General features: G+C 41.3%; 1 protein-coding gene across 2 annotated transcripts; it reads left to right on the top strand.

The window, feature by feature from the left end:
- The first annotated feature begins 8,836 nt into the window (after nt 1–8,836).
- ctsl.1 (cathepsin L.1) lies at nt 8,837–13,296 on the top strand. 2 transcript variants are annotated; one of them, XM_050061220.1, is made up of 9 exons: nt 8,837–8,966; nt 9,223–9,327; nt 9,544–9,686; nt 9,840–10,037; nt 10,126–10,317; nt 10,575–10,740; nt 10,839–10,944; nt 12,829–12,932; nt 13,068–13,296. In XM_050061220.1, the coding sequence occupies exons 2-8, from the start codon at nt 9,228–9,230 to the stop codon at nt 12,926–12,928; spliced, it is 1,005 nt and encodes a 334-aa protein (XP_049917177.1). In that variant the 5' UTR covers nt 8,837–8,966; nt 9,223–9,227; the 3' UTR covers nt 12,929–12,932; nt 13,068–13,296. The 2 variants fall into 2 exon arrangements, with proteins under 2 accessions (XP_049917177.1, XP_049917176.1); XM_050061219.1 differs by lacking the exon at nt 8,837–8,966 and having other exon boundaries at nt 9,169–9,327.
- The last annotated feature ends 428 nt before the right edge of the window (nt 13,297–13,724 follow it).

Raw genomic sequence — 13,724 nt, 5'->3', positions numbered from 1 at the left:
TTGCCACATCTGTTAAATGTTTACTTTGCATGACATTAGGAGTAATGGCATCTGAGCTACTAATTTAAAAGGACAGTTCATCCCAAAATCAAAAATACATATTTTTCCTCTTTGCTATAGTGCTGTTTATCAGTCTAGATTGTTTTGGCGTGAGTTGCTATGTGTTGGAGATATCTGCTGTAGAGATGTCTGCCTTCTCTTGAATATAATGAAACTAGATGGCACTTGGCTTGTGGTGCTCAAAGCGGCAAAAAAATGCATCTGAAAAAACTTAACAGCAATGTCTCTTTTGAGGCCAGTCTCACGCCGCAGTCATCAAAATCTGGTGCTTGGGCGGTGACTTTCGGTGTCAGAAACCACAGAAAAAAGCAACCTTAACATCAGCATGATATGTGGTTGGTTGCCCGGCGACGTCACACCGGACAAGGACGAAAGTTAAGGTGGCGAAAGTCCGGCTGGGGTGTACGGGACCAACAAACACCAACTTTTACCCGAGAGAGCAGTGTTCGCTTCCAGTAAGATTCTAAAGCCAAACTCTGTTCTTTTTTCCTAAATCCAACCACGTGTGTTTGTTGCTGAAGGAAAAAAACATCAATTCCTGGTGTTGTACCGACGTAGTGTTTTTATTTTGAAAGAGACTGTATGCTAACGTTAAATTTCCTGTGAAAATGGAAGTGTATTTTGAAAGAAGGCAATGCATGTAACAGGCAGAACTTGACATGGTGACCCAGAACATCAGCAACCAACACTCCCAGGGTACCTTGCACGTTGTATGTGGGCCCATGAGCAAACGTCAATATGTGCCAAGGTCAGAGTGAGAATGTGTTGTCTCTTTTTCAGAGATCATGAACTCAAGATTGAAAGATACTTTCTTTTTACCGAACTACACCTGCCAACCAAATCACTGCCCAGATGTAAGCATACATCTAGCTAAGCTGAGACGAACACCATTAGGCTGCGATCACACAGAAATGAGACGCCAAAGACGCGGACGCTTCAAAGACGATTGAAATGCTGGAAGCGCTTATTCAATGCGCGCTAGCTACTGGCGTCTGATGCTCAAAAAGTTGAAAATATTTGAACTTTTCAGCGTCTACACGCGTCTAAAAAGAAGCGTCTAAAAAGACGCTGGAAAAATGCCCGTCTAAAAAGACGCTTGAACGCCGGTCAGACGCGCCGTATCATAGGAAAACAATGGTTTTACTGGTGTCATGTTTCTAGCGTTTCATCTCGGTGTGATCGCTCCCTTAGTGTTTACATCTTGCATTGTCACGAGCCTCACGTAGATGCACGCTTCCTTCTGTGCTGTGATACAGGTGGCAGGTGTAGTTCGGTAGAAAGAAAATAGCTTCTACGTGAAACTGCTCACCACAAGGTCTGTGGATTATCTTGAGTAACCAGGTCATGATGTCTGGAAAAGAGACATCGTTGTCGACTTTTAAAGTGTATTTTTTTGGCTCAATGAGCACCACAAGCCCAGTGCCATCTAGTTCTATTACATTCAAGAGAAGGCAGGCATCTCTACGGCTGATATCTCCAACACTCGGCAATTCACACCAACACAATCTAGACTAACAGATAGGACTACAGGTAAGAGGAAAAATATGTATTTTTGATTTTGGGGTGAACTGTCCCTTTAAAGGGGGTAATTGTAGCTGGACAGATAAAATAAATACATCCACAGGATGAATACTAATTTTAGCTTAAAAGAAATGTGTCTCAGTTTTGGGCAGAGCACACTCGACAGTGGAGGCTCGATGGAGGCTATAGGATCAGTTTCTGATTTTACACACTGACATATGGAGTGTGTTGACATTTTAGTTGCCGTTTCGGTCCCAGCGACAGTAGCCCGGCCAGATGTGATCAAGGTTGCGCTATGCGCCTCGTCTTATTTAAAAGGCCTTCCATTTGAATTCCTGCTCGCATTCACAGTTTGTCACCTATAAAGTGGGAACGAGTGGTGAATGCCAGCAATGTGTAACCAGAGAAGAAGCCAGCCATCCCAGCTATGCACCAAATGTTGCCGTGTTATTGATCCGATAATCAGATTATGTGCTAAGGTATGCCAGTCTGGGCCACTGTCACAATTTAACGGCTGTTATGTGTGACCCCCACTAGAGAGCAGCCAACTATGTGATTGGCTCTAAGCTGAGGATACATGTAGAGTAATGAAATTAGAAGAGTTTACCGGGGATAGCGTTCCTCTCAGCTTCCCATGCCAAGCATCTTACTGCCTTTTCACACTAGTATTGTCACTGGGCCTGAGGGTTTCCTTTTCACACCGGATCCTCCAGGATCCTCTCCATAGTTAGGATGCACCCGCAGATATTGTCACATTATATTACTTAGAGGTCAATAAACTCTACATTGCATTAATAATAGCCACAGTAACAGATTGTGTGGGGGATAGTCATTGTTACACAACTTTATTCATGATGGATGCTGACCTTTACAGTGATATGACTCGATATATTTAGCTTGTTAAATGTTCAGAGGAAGCAGCAGAAATACAACTTAAGATTCATTTCATTACTGACATACAGAGGCATGAGAGGGAGCTGAGTTTATTCACTGAGCAGACATCCTGTGTAAGCAAATCCTAAAGAAATGCTGCCCTCCTGTGGTGTGTTTCTAACACTGCAAAAGCCACCTACACAGTGAAGGGTTTTCCAAAACTCGCTCCACAAAAGTTTTCAGGTTGTTTGGCAAACTGCATAACAGGCAGAAGGGTTTATTTTATTGCCCTTATATTATTTCATCACCCCAAATCATTGATATAAATCCCAGCATAATATCTAAATAATACAGATACTGCACTTTCCCTTTGAATAGTCTTTATGAAATGGTCAGAGAAACTGTCTCCACAAACAAAATATGTTCTTTCACCTTTATTGTCCATTTTAATCAATTTTTCCGAGAAAATAAATGTTAATTATTTGCAGTAGAGGTGAAGCAATTAGTTGATTAATTGATTATTTAATCACCAGAAAATTAATCAGCAATTTTTGTGATCATTGATTAATAATTTCGGTCTTTTGAAGCCAAACATTTGTTGCTTCTCAGTTGTGCTGAATTAATGCTGCTCTTTGCTGTATATCATAACTGAATATCTTTGTGTTGTAGCTCAAACAAAACAAGACATTTGTAGATGTCTCCATCTGCTATGGGAAACAGTAACTTTTTTTTATTATTATTATTATTTTTAACAATTTATAGACAGCATAACAGCAATTAATTGAGAAAATAATCATCAGTTTGAACAATGAAATAATGAAAATAACTAGAAGTTGCTGTCTTAATTTACATGTATATTCTAAATTAAATAAATGCAGCTTTTTTGCTAGGTGTTTGTCAGTCTAATATTAGAATTTCAGAATGAAATCGATATAATTAATTAATTCATAATCTAATACATTTAAATAAGTGATTTAAAAGTAACCTAGCTATGGCATAATCATTTTCGTAAACAATAAAACAGATGTCAAAAAGTCAAATTCAGATCTCAGTTTTTATCAGATACATAGGCTAGTTACTGTATTTTGCTCAAAATCAAATGGACAAGCATCTGACAAGTAGGAATGTGGTAGTTATAAGATTTAAAATGATAATAATAATGGAATTACTAATAGTCAGTGTTCTTTTTCTTTCAAAACAACAGCAATCCAACACAAATAGCTTGTGTTTGCTTCAGTTTTGTACCATTCATTCATTCATTTTCCGTAACCGCTTATCCTGTTGAGGGTCACGGGGGGCTGGAGCCTATACCAGCTGACATTGGGCGAGAGGCGGGGAACACCCTGGACAGGTCACCAGACTATCACAGGGCTGACAGATAGAGACAGACAACCATTCACACTCACATTCACACCTACGGACAATTTAGAGTCATCAGTTAACCTGCATGTCTTTGGACTGTGGGAGGAAGCTGGAGTACCTGGAGAAAACCCACGCTGACATGGGGAGAACATGCAAACTCCACACAGAACCAGGAACCCCCTTGCTGTGAGGCAACATTGCTAACCACTGCACCACCATGCTGCCCTTGTACACTGTCAGACCTGATGAGAAGCAAATGCGTCTTGCTAATGGGAACTGCAAAGCATAACTGTAAATATCTACGTATATGTAAAAATTCTTATCACGAGGGCAGCGTGTTTAACCATAAACTAGCTTGGGAAAACCGTACTGTAACCATAGACTTCAATTAGGGGAAGTGAGTGTACAGTAATTAGTCATCAACATTAGCCAACATTTCCTGTGAACAGCTGATTCGTTCAGCTGTTGTGTCCATGCAAGTCATCCTTTACAGTAAGACTAACCCTAAAATGACCCACTTTGAACTCCAGAGACAGTGGGTCATATGACAGGTCATCGGTGACAGTCACATGATACAGGATGCAGATTTAGATTCAGTTTCAGAAATATAAATGAATGTGATTTGAACTGTATATTTGACTTTTAGATTATTTTAGATTTTTTATATTTGTGCTTTGTGAATATTTCACATTAAAATTTACTTTAATCTTTTTACAACCTGACACTTAACCTGCTAACTGACTTTACGAGGCAATAAACAAAGGCTAGTCTAACTCACCTTTATTTCTGACACATGTTTCATATATTCTCTGTCCTACATTTTGCATAACTGATGTGTCATTGTCAGAGCTGTAACCTTACTGGCATAACTGTCATGTGTAAGCAGAAGGAGACAAATAAAAAGCAATGGCACGCAACCAAAACCAATGGCCCACAATGTGGAAGTGGTGTTGGAAACTACAAAACTTTCTGTTCATTTTGTTTCTGTTTTTTAATTGCAGAATAAAACAACTTACGTATAAGCCCCGACACAAACAAACACACATGTGCTTGAACAATTAAGAATTAGGTGTGTATTCTGAATATAGAAACATCCTCACATGCTTTACTTCAAACTCTTTCTCAAGGCCAAGCAAACCTTGACCTATGAAAAGTTTCCCTTTTTGTATTTGTAATGTGTTGACTCAGGACCTGTCCCTGTCACTTGACTCTTGTTGTAAATGCTTTATAGTACATCACAAACTTTATACCTGCCTGAAGTTGCACTTGACTGCTCGGCTTCACAATAAAACCCGCCGTTAGCTGCTCTTCCCATACTGTAGACACACACCACTCACCAATACTGGGTTAAAAACAAAAACAGTCAAAGCTTCATACACACACACGCCCAATCAGCTGAGTTTATTATGAAACTTGAGTTCAGTGAACTTTTAAATAGCTGACAAGCAGGCAAACAGGTGCTGGTCATCTGCAGTGGTGGGAAGTAACTAAGTAAGAATCATTTTATTACCTGGAGGCAAACCACAACTCTCCACCACAGGGCTGTAGGCTATAAGAGTCTTAAATGTCATCTTGTTGCATTTCTAGGTGCCAGAATAGAAGAAGTCATGACTCAAAACTTTAATTCTATTGTAAACCAGCTGCCGCTGCCCGTCAACAGAAACAACTATGGTTAAATGCAATAAAACGAAAGGACTGGACGAAGGCGATAAATGCTCGCATGTGTAGCGCACACTTCATATCAGGTTAGGGAGAAAGTATTTACCATTGTAGGGATGAATAAGGTTATGTGTATCAATGGTTATCATGTCCACCTCATCAGAAATTGGGGAGGTATAAAGAGAAATATTGGATTTCTCTGAAATGTCGGTGAAGATTCTCAGTCATCCAGGTCATGGTAATTGTAAGTGCTAATATCATAGGCAACTGGACTTGCTTGGGTTTCTTGAAGACGTTTCGTCTCTCACCCAAGAAGCTTCTTCAGTTCTACATGAGTGGTACAAAGTTGCAGGCTATAAACCCTGTGTGGGTGGGAACCTCTCTGTAATGCAACTTTTTAGCGTGTTAGCTAACGTTAGCTTTGATAGCAAAACAAACTGGAGGAAACCGTTCAAGTGCCTTCCTCCTTTGTAAGACTGGCATACCAATCAACCACAAAGCTTCCTGTGACATCATCCATCCACTGAGTGAGAGCATACGGGTCGGCCAGTCTGGTCCCGTTGGTCAGTGTTCACTTTTTCAAGTACCACTCGTAGTCCCGGAGAGTGAGTGACCTGACATGGTGCGTTCTTAAATTCAGTCTGACGCTCTACACTAAAATGAGAACCCTGTTGGTCGAAGAAACGGAGCGTTATATTTCTACGTGTATTAACAAACAGTTAAGTCAATCATACATTCACTCCGCTCGGCGCTCCAGAGTGTGCTCTGCACTCCGAGAGTGCTCTGGATAACCAAACGGTACATTCAGACAGCGTTACGAATTTATGAATGGTCCAGTCTGTGCCAGAGTGCACCACTCACATCATCTTCCTCCATTGTCTAAAACAAGCCAACTTAACTTGCTTGCTAACACTAGCTAATGTCTATGGAGAATTGTTTTGCCTCCAGCTAAGCCCCGCCCACCAAAAAACATCATACTGTTTACTGACAGTCAAAGGGTCTATAAAATATTCACGTTTTGATTAGTTTATAATCACCTGAAAACAGGAATCCCAGTGTTTTCGTTACCTTAGAGTAAGTTTTTTATATCTACGTATTAGGGCATTAACAGAAAAGTCGATTTGTCAACGTGTCGACGTCAGTGGCACAAGTCGACACCGCCCGGGAGGAGTCGACAAGTCGTGTGTTTTTTCCCTCTCTCTCTCTCTCTGTGTGCTTGTGTACGGAATGCAATCGCTGCCTCTGATTGGCTTATGCTGATACTTTATCCTTGACTTAACCAATAGTCATAGTCACTTCATAAAAAGGGCGGTAACGTTACTTGGCGCGTAGAGGGGAAAATAACACAAGACCACAACAAGACAAGAGACATGGCTGCAGAGAACGTAGAAGGTGATAGGCCTGAGAAAACGCCTGAAGGCCCGAACATACTCGGGCGGAACGTACGCGGAACGGACTCCGCAGAGGTCCGCGCGGACTCAAAACGGACATTTTTACAGGAAACTACAACGCGGAAGTGCGCTCGACTATGAAAGCCCGAATGACTGCGGACATTCCTCGCGGAGTCCGCTCCACTAATAGTACGCCCGAGTATGTTCGGGCCTGAGAGTGACAGACACACATCACATGTGTGGAAATACTTCACTTTCCTCCGCCGTGTCAGTGTGATGATGTCATCAAATGACTTGTTGACTCGACTTAGACTTTATTGACAGATAAGTCGACCTGAAAAAAATCAAAGTCGTTAATGCCCTACTACGTATGGAGTGGGTCCTCTCCCATGGAGTCCACCATATTGCTCTACAGTAGCCCAGAATAGACAAACCAAACACTGGCTCTAGATAGGGCCACTTGTGTTTTTGTGCTGTAGTTCTCCTACACGCTGCACACAGGAGAGGTTTCAGTTCTGTAACCTCACCGCACATGTCACTAAATCCTGCACACTGGTCCTTTAAGCAAGTGATGTGTTTGTTTTTTTATATAAGCAAGTCTTGATATATAGAAATATACTTAGTACTAAAATAAAACCAAACTTCTACAGTATAAAAACAGAAGTTGTTTTTCTGGGCCAGTGGCACATTTTTCAAAGGAAGACAAGCTGATAGAGTTTAATGACACCTGTAAACTTTTAGCTTAGCTCTCAGTTTTTCCTCACTTCACAGCATCTTTATGGTCTTAAGTATTTTCATGACGTGAATGCCTTGTGACAGACAGACAGACAGACAGACAGACAGACAGACAGACAAGCAGAGAGATGAGGAGGGTAGGGCAGAGAGACACTAAGGTGAACTACCATAGGAAAAAAACTGTATGAATATATTGCATATAAAATATGTTAAAAGAGTTTATAGGACCAAGAAATTGCACTTTAGTTTCAAGCATGTGTTGGCTGGGTGAAACAAATTAAGTCAATTCTCAGCTCTGGTTTCAGCGTCTTCCTTGTTATTCAGTCTCCTTTGTGAATTTGAAAGCTAAATAATACCTCCACTTATGTTCCTGACAATGACGGATAGGTAAAATCCGCAGAGCAAATCAAAAACTACAGGCAAGATGAAAACAGGATGTGTGCGTGGAAACAGAAAGAAATTTTGAACAACTGTGAATGGAAACACTCATGAATCATAAATCAAACAAATGCAGGGAAGAGTTTAATTCATCAGAATGCGTGAGTGAGTATTTTAAAACCTCAAAAATCTCCGAGGACATTTCAGTTTCAAGCAAAAAGTTCTCAAAGCTGTGGGGATGAGTGCATTTTGACAAGGTTTGCTTGATTTGTTTTAATTAAATAAAGACGGAAAAATACTCTAATCTACTGCGGAGGTGTTTTTTTAAAGGCAACAGGAAAGATTGACAGAGCTTCAAATAAAACCTGATCATTCATGTAAATCGCTCAAATAAACACAGTGGGTGTTAGCTGAAGTACCACCCCCATATCCGAGAAATAAAACGCCTCCATTAGCTACTTACACATTGCCAGCATGGAATAATTTAGTTGGCAAGGTTTCAACTAAAACAGGTAAGTGATGGCACACGTTACACATCCATGCTGTTACTTTATGTGTGTGTTTTACCCTTTTTTAGAGGATTCGAGATCAATATGTGACTAGAATCAGAGAGCACTGGAGAAAAACTAAATCCCATCAGTGGTTTTTCACTTTATTTGACTGTAATTCTGAAACAACAAACTGCTGAGTGACTGATCAGAAGATTCTCATGACACTGATATTCTTAGTTTTGCTGATGCTGAAAAACATGTTTCCCAAAAGAATGGCATCATGCGAACTTCTTACAATGCGTAAATGTTCCCTATTTCAATGATTGACTCTATCTTCCTTCTCTGTTTGTCTTTATGAGCGGCTGACAGCCACCTGACTGGACACACTGCAAGTCATAACTGTAGACTGCTATATAAGAACACCTCTCTAACACAGCCCTGCATCTCCGACAGGTGGACATACCTCTTACTTCACCACACACGGACATAGAGGCAGGTAAGCAGCTACGGCACAGATAGCAACACACACACTTCCTGTACTGCAGGTGAACAAACAGACTCATAAAGAGGTTGAGAGAGAGATGAAACAGAGATTCAAAGAAACCGGGAAACAGAGTTGATACAGTGGAAGTGAGCATGTGACACCCAACGTCACATCGTGTGTGAAACAAAATTGAAGTGAAAGAGTCTCAGCCTGTGTGGTTTCCTGCAAGTCACGGGGGATATCTTTGCTTTCTCTGCTCATGTGTCAGTAAGGATGAAGTTGCTGCTGGTTGTTGCTGCTGCTCTGGCTGTGGCCAGTTGCGCCACCATCTCTCTGGAAGACCTGGAGTTCCACGCCTGGAAACTCAAGTTTGGTGAGACAATCTTGTCCGACAATTTTTTATTGTGGTCTGTGGTCAGATACAGTAGATCTTGTTCTAGTATTTGAGAAGATGCTGCCCATGAGGCTTCAATCTGGAGTGTACTCATTGTGTGCTCATTTCCACACTACACACCTAAAGGTCTAAAGGGATTCGTCATCTGCCTATATAATTAAAAGATAACAGCTTATTTCCTTCTCCGATTGGCAGGAAGGTCCTACAACTCTCCGTCAGAGGAGGCTCAACGCAAGGAAATCTGGCTCAACAACCGCAGACTGGTGCTGGTGCACAACATCATGGCAGATCAGGGTATCAAGTCCTACCGGCTCGGCATGACCTACTTTGCCGACATGGTATGCACAGAAAAACAGAGATGTGGTTTCTGTCATCATTTAGCTTTGAACTTTTGTGACATCAGTGTTATTTGGTTGCTGTAGGATTAAACACACTATAGAACATTTTGGATACAGACCCAGTCACATTCGAATTTTGTCCCTTGTCTCTAGGAAAACGAAGAGTACAGACGCCTGATTTCCCAGGGCTGCTTGGGCTCCTTCAACGCCTCTCTGCCTCGCCGCGGATCTACTTTCTTCCGGCTGCCTGAAGGAGCTGATCTGCCCAACACCGTTGACTGGAGGGACAAGGGATACGTCACTGATATCAAGGATCAGAAGCAGTGTGGCTCCTGCTGGGCCTTCAGTGCGGTATGTACTACAGTAACTTGTCTATTGGTGATGCAGGAAACTTTACACAGCTGTCCTCTGTTTTTAAATGAACTCATATCTGCCACAGACTGGCTCACTGGAGGGTCAGAACTTCAGGAAGACAGGAAAGCTGGTGTCTCTGAGCGAGCAGCAGCTGGTTGACTGCTCCGGCGACTACGGCAACATGGGTTGCATGGGAGGCCTGATGGACAATGCCTTCAGGTACATCATAACCAACGGAGGGATAGACACAGAGGACTCCTACCCTTATGAGGCTGAGGTAAACAAAAAAAGAAGTTTGAATTTTTTTAATGAACAGCATCCAGTGTCAGAGTTGGAGATGCAAATCCATTCATTCAGACGGTGGCCCTCTTTTTAAGAGATGTCCAATACTGCCATCTTGTGGACTAAATGTATATTGGCTCCAAACCCTGAAACAGTACATGGAAAATCTGTTCCCTGATATACACTGTAACACCACTTTCTTTCATTATGTATCAATATGGTAAGGACTGTGAACTATTTTCTCTCCATTAGGATGGCCAGTGCCGTTACAACCCTGACCACATTGGTGCCAAATGCACAGGCTACGTTGATGTGACACCAGGCGATGAAGATGCCCTGAAGGAGGCCGTGGCCACCATTGGACCTGTGTCTGTAGCCATTGATGCCGGTCATGCATCCTTCCAGCTGTATAAATCAGGTGAACTGTTTAAAACATGCCTCTGCTACAGGAGGGGATGGGATTTTTTTTAAAAACCTAACAATTTATCTGTCTGATCTGTGCTTGTGTGTTTCTAGGAATTTATGATGAGCCAGAGTGCAGCAGCTCAGACCTGGACCATGGTGTCCTGGCTGTGGGTTATGGCACTGAGAACGGACAGGACTACTGGATGGTCAAGAACAGGTAAACACACTAATCTGCTGCACATTTTTTGAGGCTTTTTGCCGTTATTGGATAGGACAGTCTAAGGGTGAAAGGGGAGGGAGAAAGGGGATGACATGCAGCAAAGGGCCACAGGCCGAAATTGAAAGTGTGACCACTGCGGCAAGGACAGCGCTTTCATATACAGTATGGGACACCTGCTCCAGCCACAAATCAGTTCTTACATACCAGGAATTGTCTTTGGAGTATTGTAGCATAGCACCAATCACTATCCCTGCACTGGCTACCTGTCAATTAGAGGATTGATTTCATGGTTCTTTTATTTGTTATCTTTTACCAAAGCTGTACATGGGCTGGCACCCCTGTACCTCTCAGAACTTGTCTGCCCCTGCTCTAGATCTTCAGAAAAATGTGTTTTAACTGTCCCAGAGTTGAAGCTAGAGGGTAAGGGAGACTGTGTCTTTGTGGTGGCTGCTCCAAAGCTTTGGAAATGCCTTCTGCTTTTAATCAAATGTTCCCCCTCCACTGACACTTTCAAGACAACCCAGTGGGGGCAGTGGTGGCAGTGTCGGCGGCAGGAATTGGGCCTGCTGATTTGGCCTGATTCTGGGGCGTCATTCATGCCGAGTCTCAACCAAGTCTGGCATCCAGTTGTGATCCAACTTATTTCTTCCGGCCGGCCAAGTTTGGGCCAACGCTGGGCCAGGTCATTTTTGACAATGGCCCAGTGGTGGCAGTGTTGGCAGTTGGGACAGGAGATGGAAATTAGCCGTACGGCTACAATCTCTTCTCATATTTACATTTTTTTTTCTTTTAAAATGTTCATTAATATGCATTGTCCCATTTCTAAATAAATAAACTTGAAACTTGAAACTCAAGCCAGGTGATTTGGCCAGATCATTCATTCATGGGGCAACAGGATGCGGCCCAACTAATTTCATCCTGCATGCCGATTGCTGAGTTTGGCTGATGCTAGGCTAGGTCATTTCGGCTACCTGGGAAAACTTTAGACGTACATGATTTCAATGGCCTTTGGTTGCTCTTAGTGAGTTTAATATTGTAGTATTTCATAATCTTTTAAACAGATATAAAAATTGATCTTACCACTTTTATTATGTTTCTGTGTTAGACTTGTGTTCATATTATGATATTGCTTTGGATTTTCTACCTCCATTTATCGTTGTTATTGTGCCTTTTAAAATTTGAACTACTATTTGTGTGTCACTTGAACACTTTGGTCAACTCCAGTTGCTTTTAAATTTGCTCTATAAAAAACTTGATTTGATTTGATAACATAAGCATGAAGACATAATTAAATTAACAATAAAAGCAAGTATAGCAAAAATACGAGAAAAATACAAATAGACAATGTGAAAAAATACAAGAAATATATGTACAATATATCTGAATAAAAATACATAAAAAACATTTTAGAAGTGGTAGCTATGTGCAGAAATGTGCAAAATATTGTGTAAGGATTTTGCAAAAGTTCACAGTATGAAGTAGAAAAAGGAATGTGGCAATGTACAGAGAGAATAGTTCAATAGTGTATAGAGTTAATGTAACACATGGAGAAAGATGGCGACATTAACATGTAGTGTCTAAAGGTAAGGTAATAATGAACTGTTGTGGTGCTAACACTAGTATCAGTATTACAGTGGAGAGAGAGAACTGAGTTGCTGCTTTCACAGACGTCTTATTTATAGCTGCCAAAATGAAGTGAAACTCACTCAGGATGTTGTCAACCTCTTCAACTGCCCCATTACTGTGAATCGCTACCATTATTTCACCTCTGTCAGAATACAGATCATTATGTCTGCACATGCTGTTGTTACTAATGTCGTGATTACGATTCTTCACACGGAGCAGCCGAATGATATTGGTAATGTGTGTGTGTTTCTACAGCTGGGGTCTAGGATGGGGAGACAAGGGATACATCAAGATGACCAGGAACAAACACAACCAGTGTGGCATTGCTACTGCATCCAGCTACCCGCTGGTCTGAGCAGGTGAGAGGAAACTTCCTTCCTTTAATGCTATTTAAACAAATGTCTGGGTGTCTGCATAGATGAGCCTGAGAGATGTGCATTCTGCAGTTTATTGTCCATTAACTGGTTGTTGTTGTTGTTTATTGGATTTTCCAGGTCCAGGACTTTCCTCAGTGAGAAGGAGAAGAGTAAGGCATAATTTACTTTAATTTAATAAAGAAGTAAAGAAGCTGAGTTATGGAACAAGAGGCTCTTTTGTTGTTCCACGGAAGATAGTAGGATACAGAGTCTGTCTGCACTTTTAATAGAATACTGTTTTTTATGAAGATTGTAAATAAATGTAAAGAAATAAAATGTTTTACACTGAGAGATTTAAAAAAAAAAATTGTGTTCATGATTTTGCTGCTTTTTATTGTTCACCATTATATTAGTGGGACCGTGTTGATGTGTAACTACTGGCTCTAAAGAAAATCCATCTAAAGTTTGGTCCATTATTTTGGGCCAGACTGAAATATGAAACATGATATTTTGCACAGGTTACGACTTTAGTGACAGACTGACTTTTCCTGTAGTGGCACCATGGTTGACATTGTTTTTTTGGTGAAATGTCACATCAATTTGTTAAAACCAAGCAGCAACCTCCAGGGATGACGAGTGAAGTGCCAAAAACTGCAGTTTGTTCAATGGCCACTTGAGGCAGTCAATCCCCATAGACCCCCATGTTAAAATGCTCAACTTTACAGCAGAAATAAACATGTTTACAGCCTGGTACAAAAAACGGGTTTGGTCTCTATAGCTAATTTCCCCTTTCAT

Source organism: Epinephelus moara, chromosome 14, assembly GCF_006386435.1.
Source record: "Epinephelus moara isolate mb chromosome 14, YSFRI_EMoa_1.0, whole genome shotgun sequence".
Lineage (NCBI taxonomy): Eukaryota > Metazoa > Chordata > Actinopteri > Perciformes > Serranidae > Epinephelus > Epinephelus moara.
This window is presented reverse-complemented; position numbering and strand designations above follow the sequence as displayed.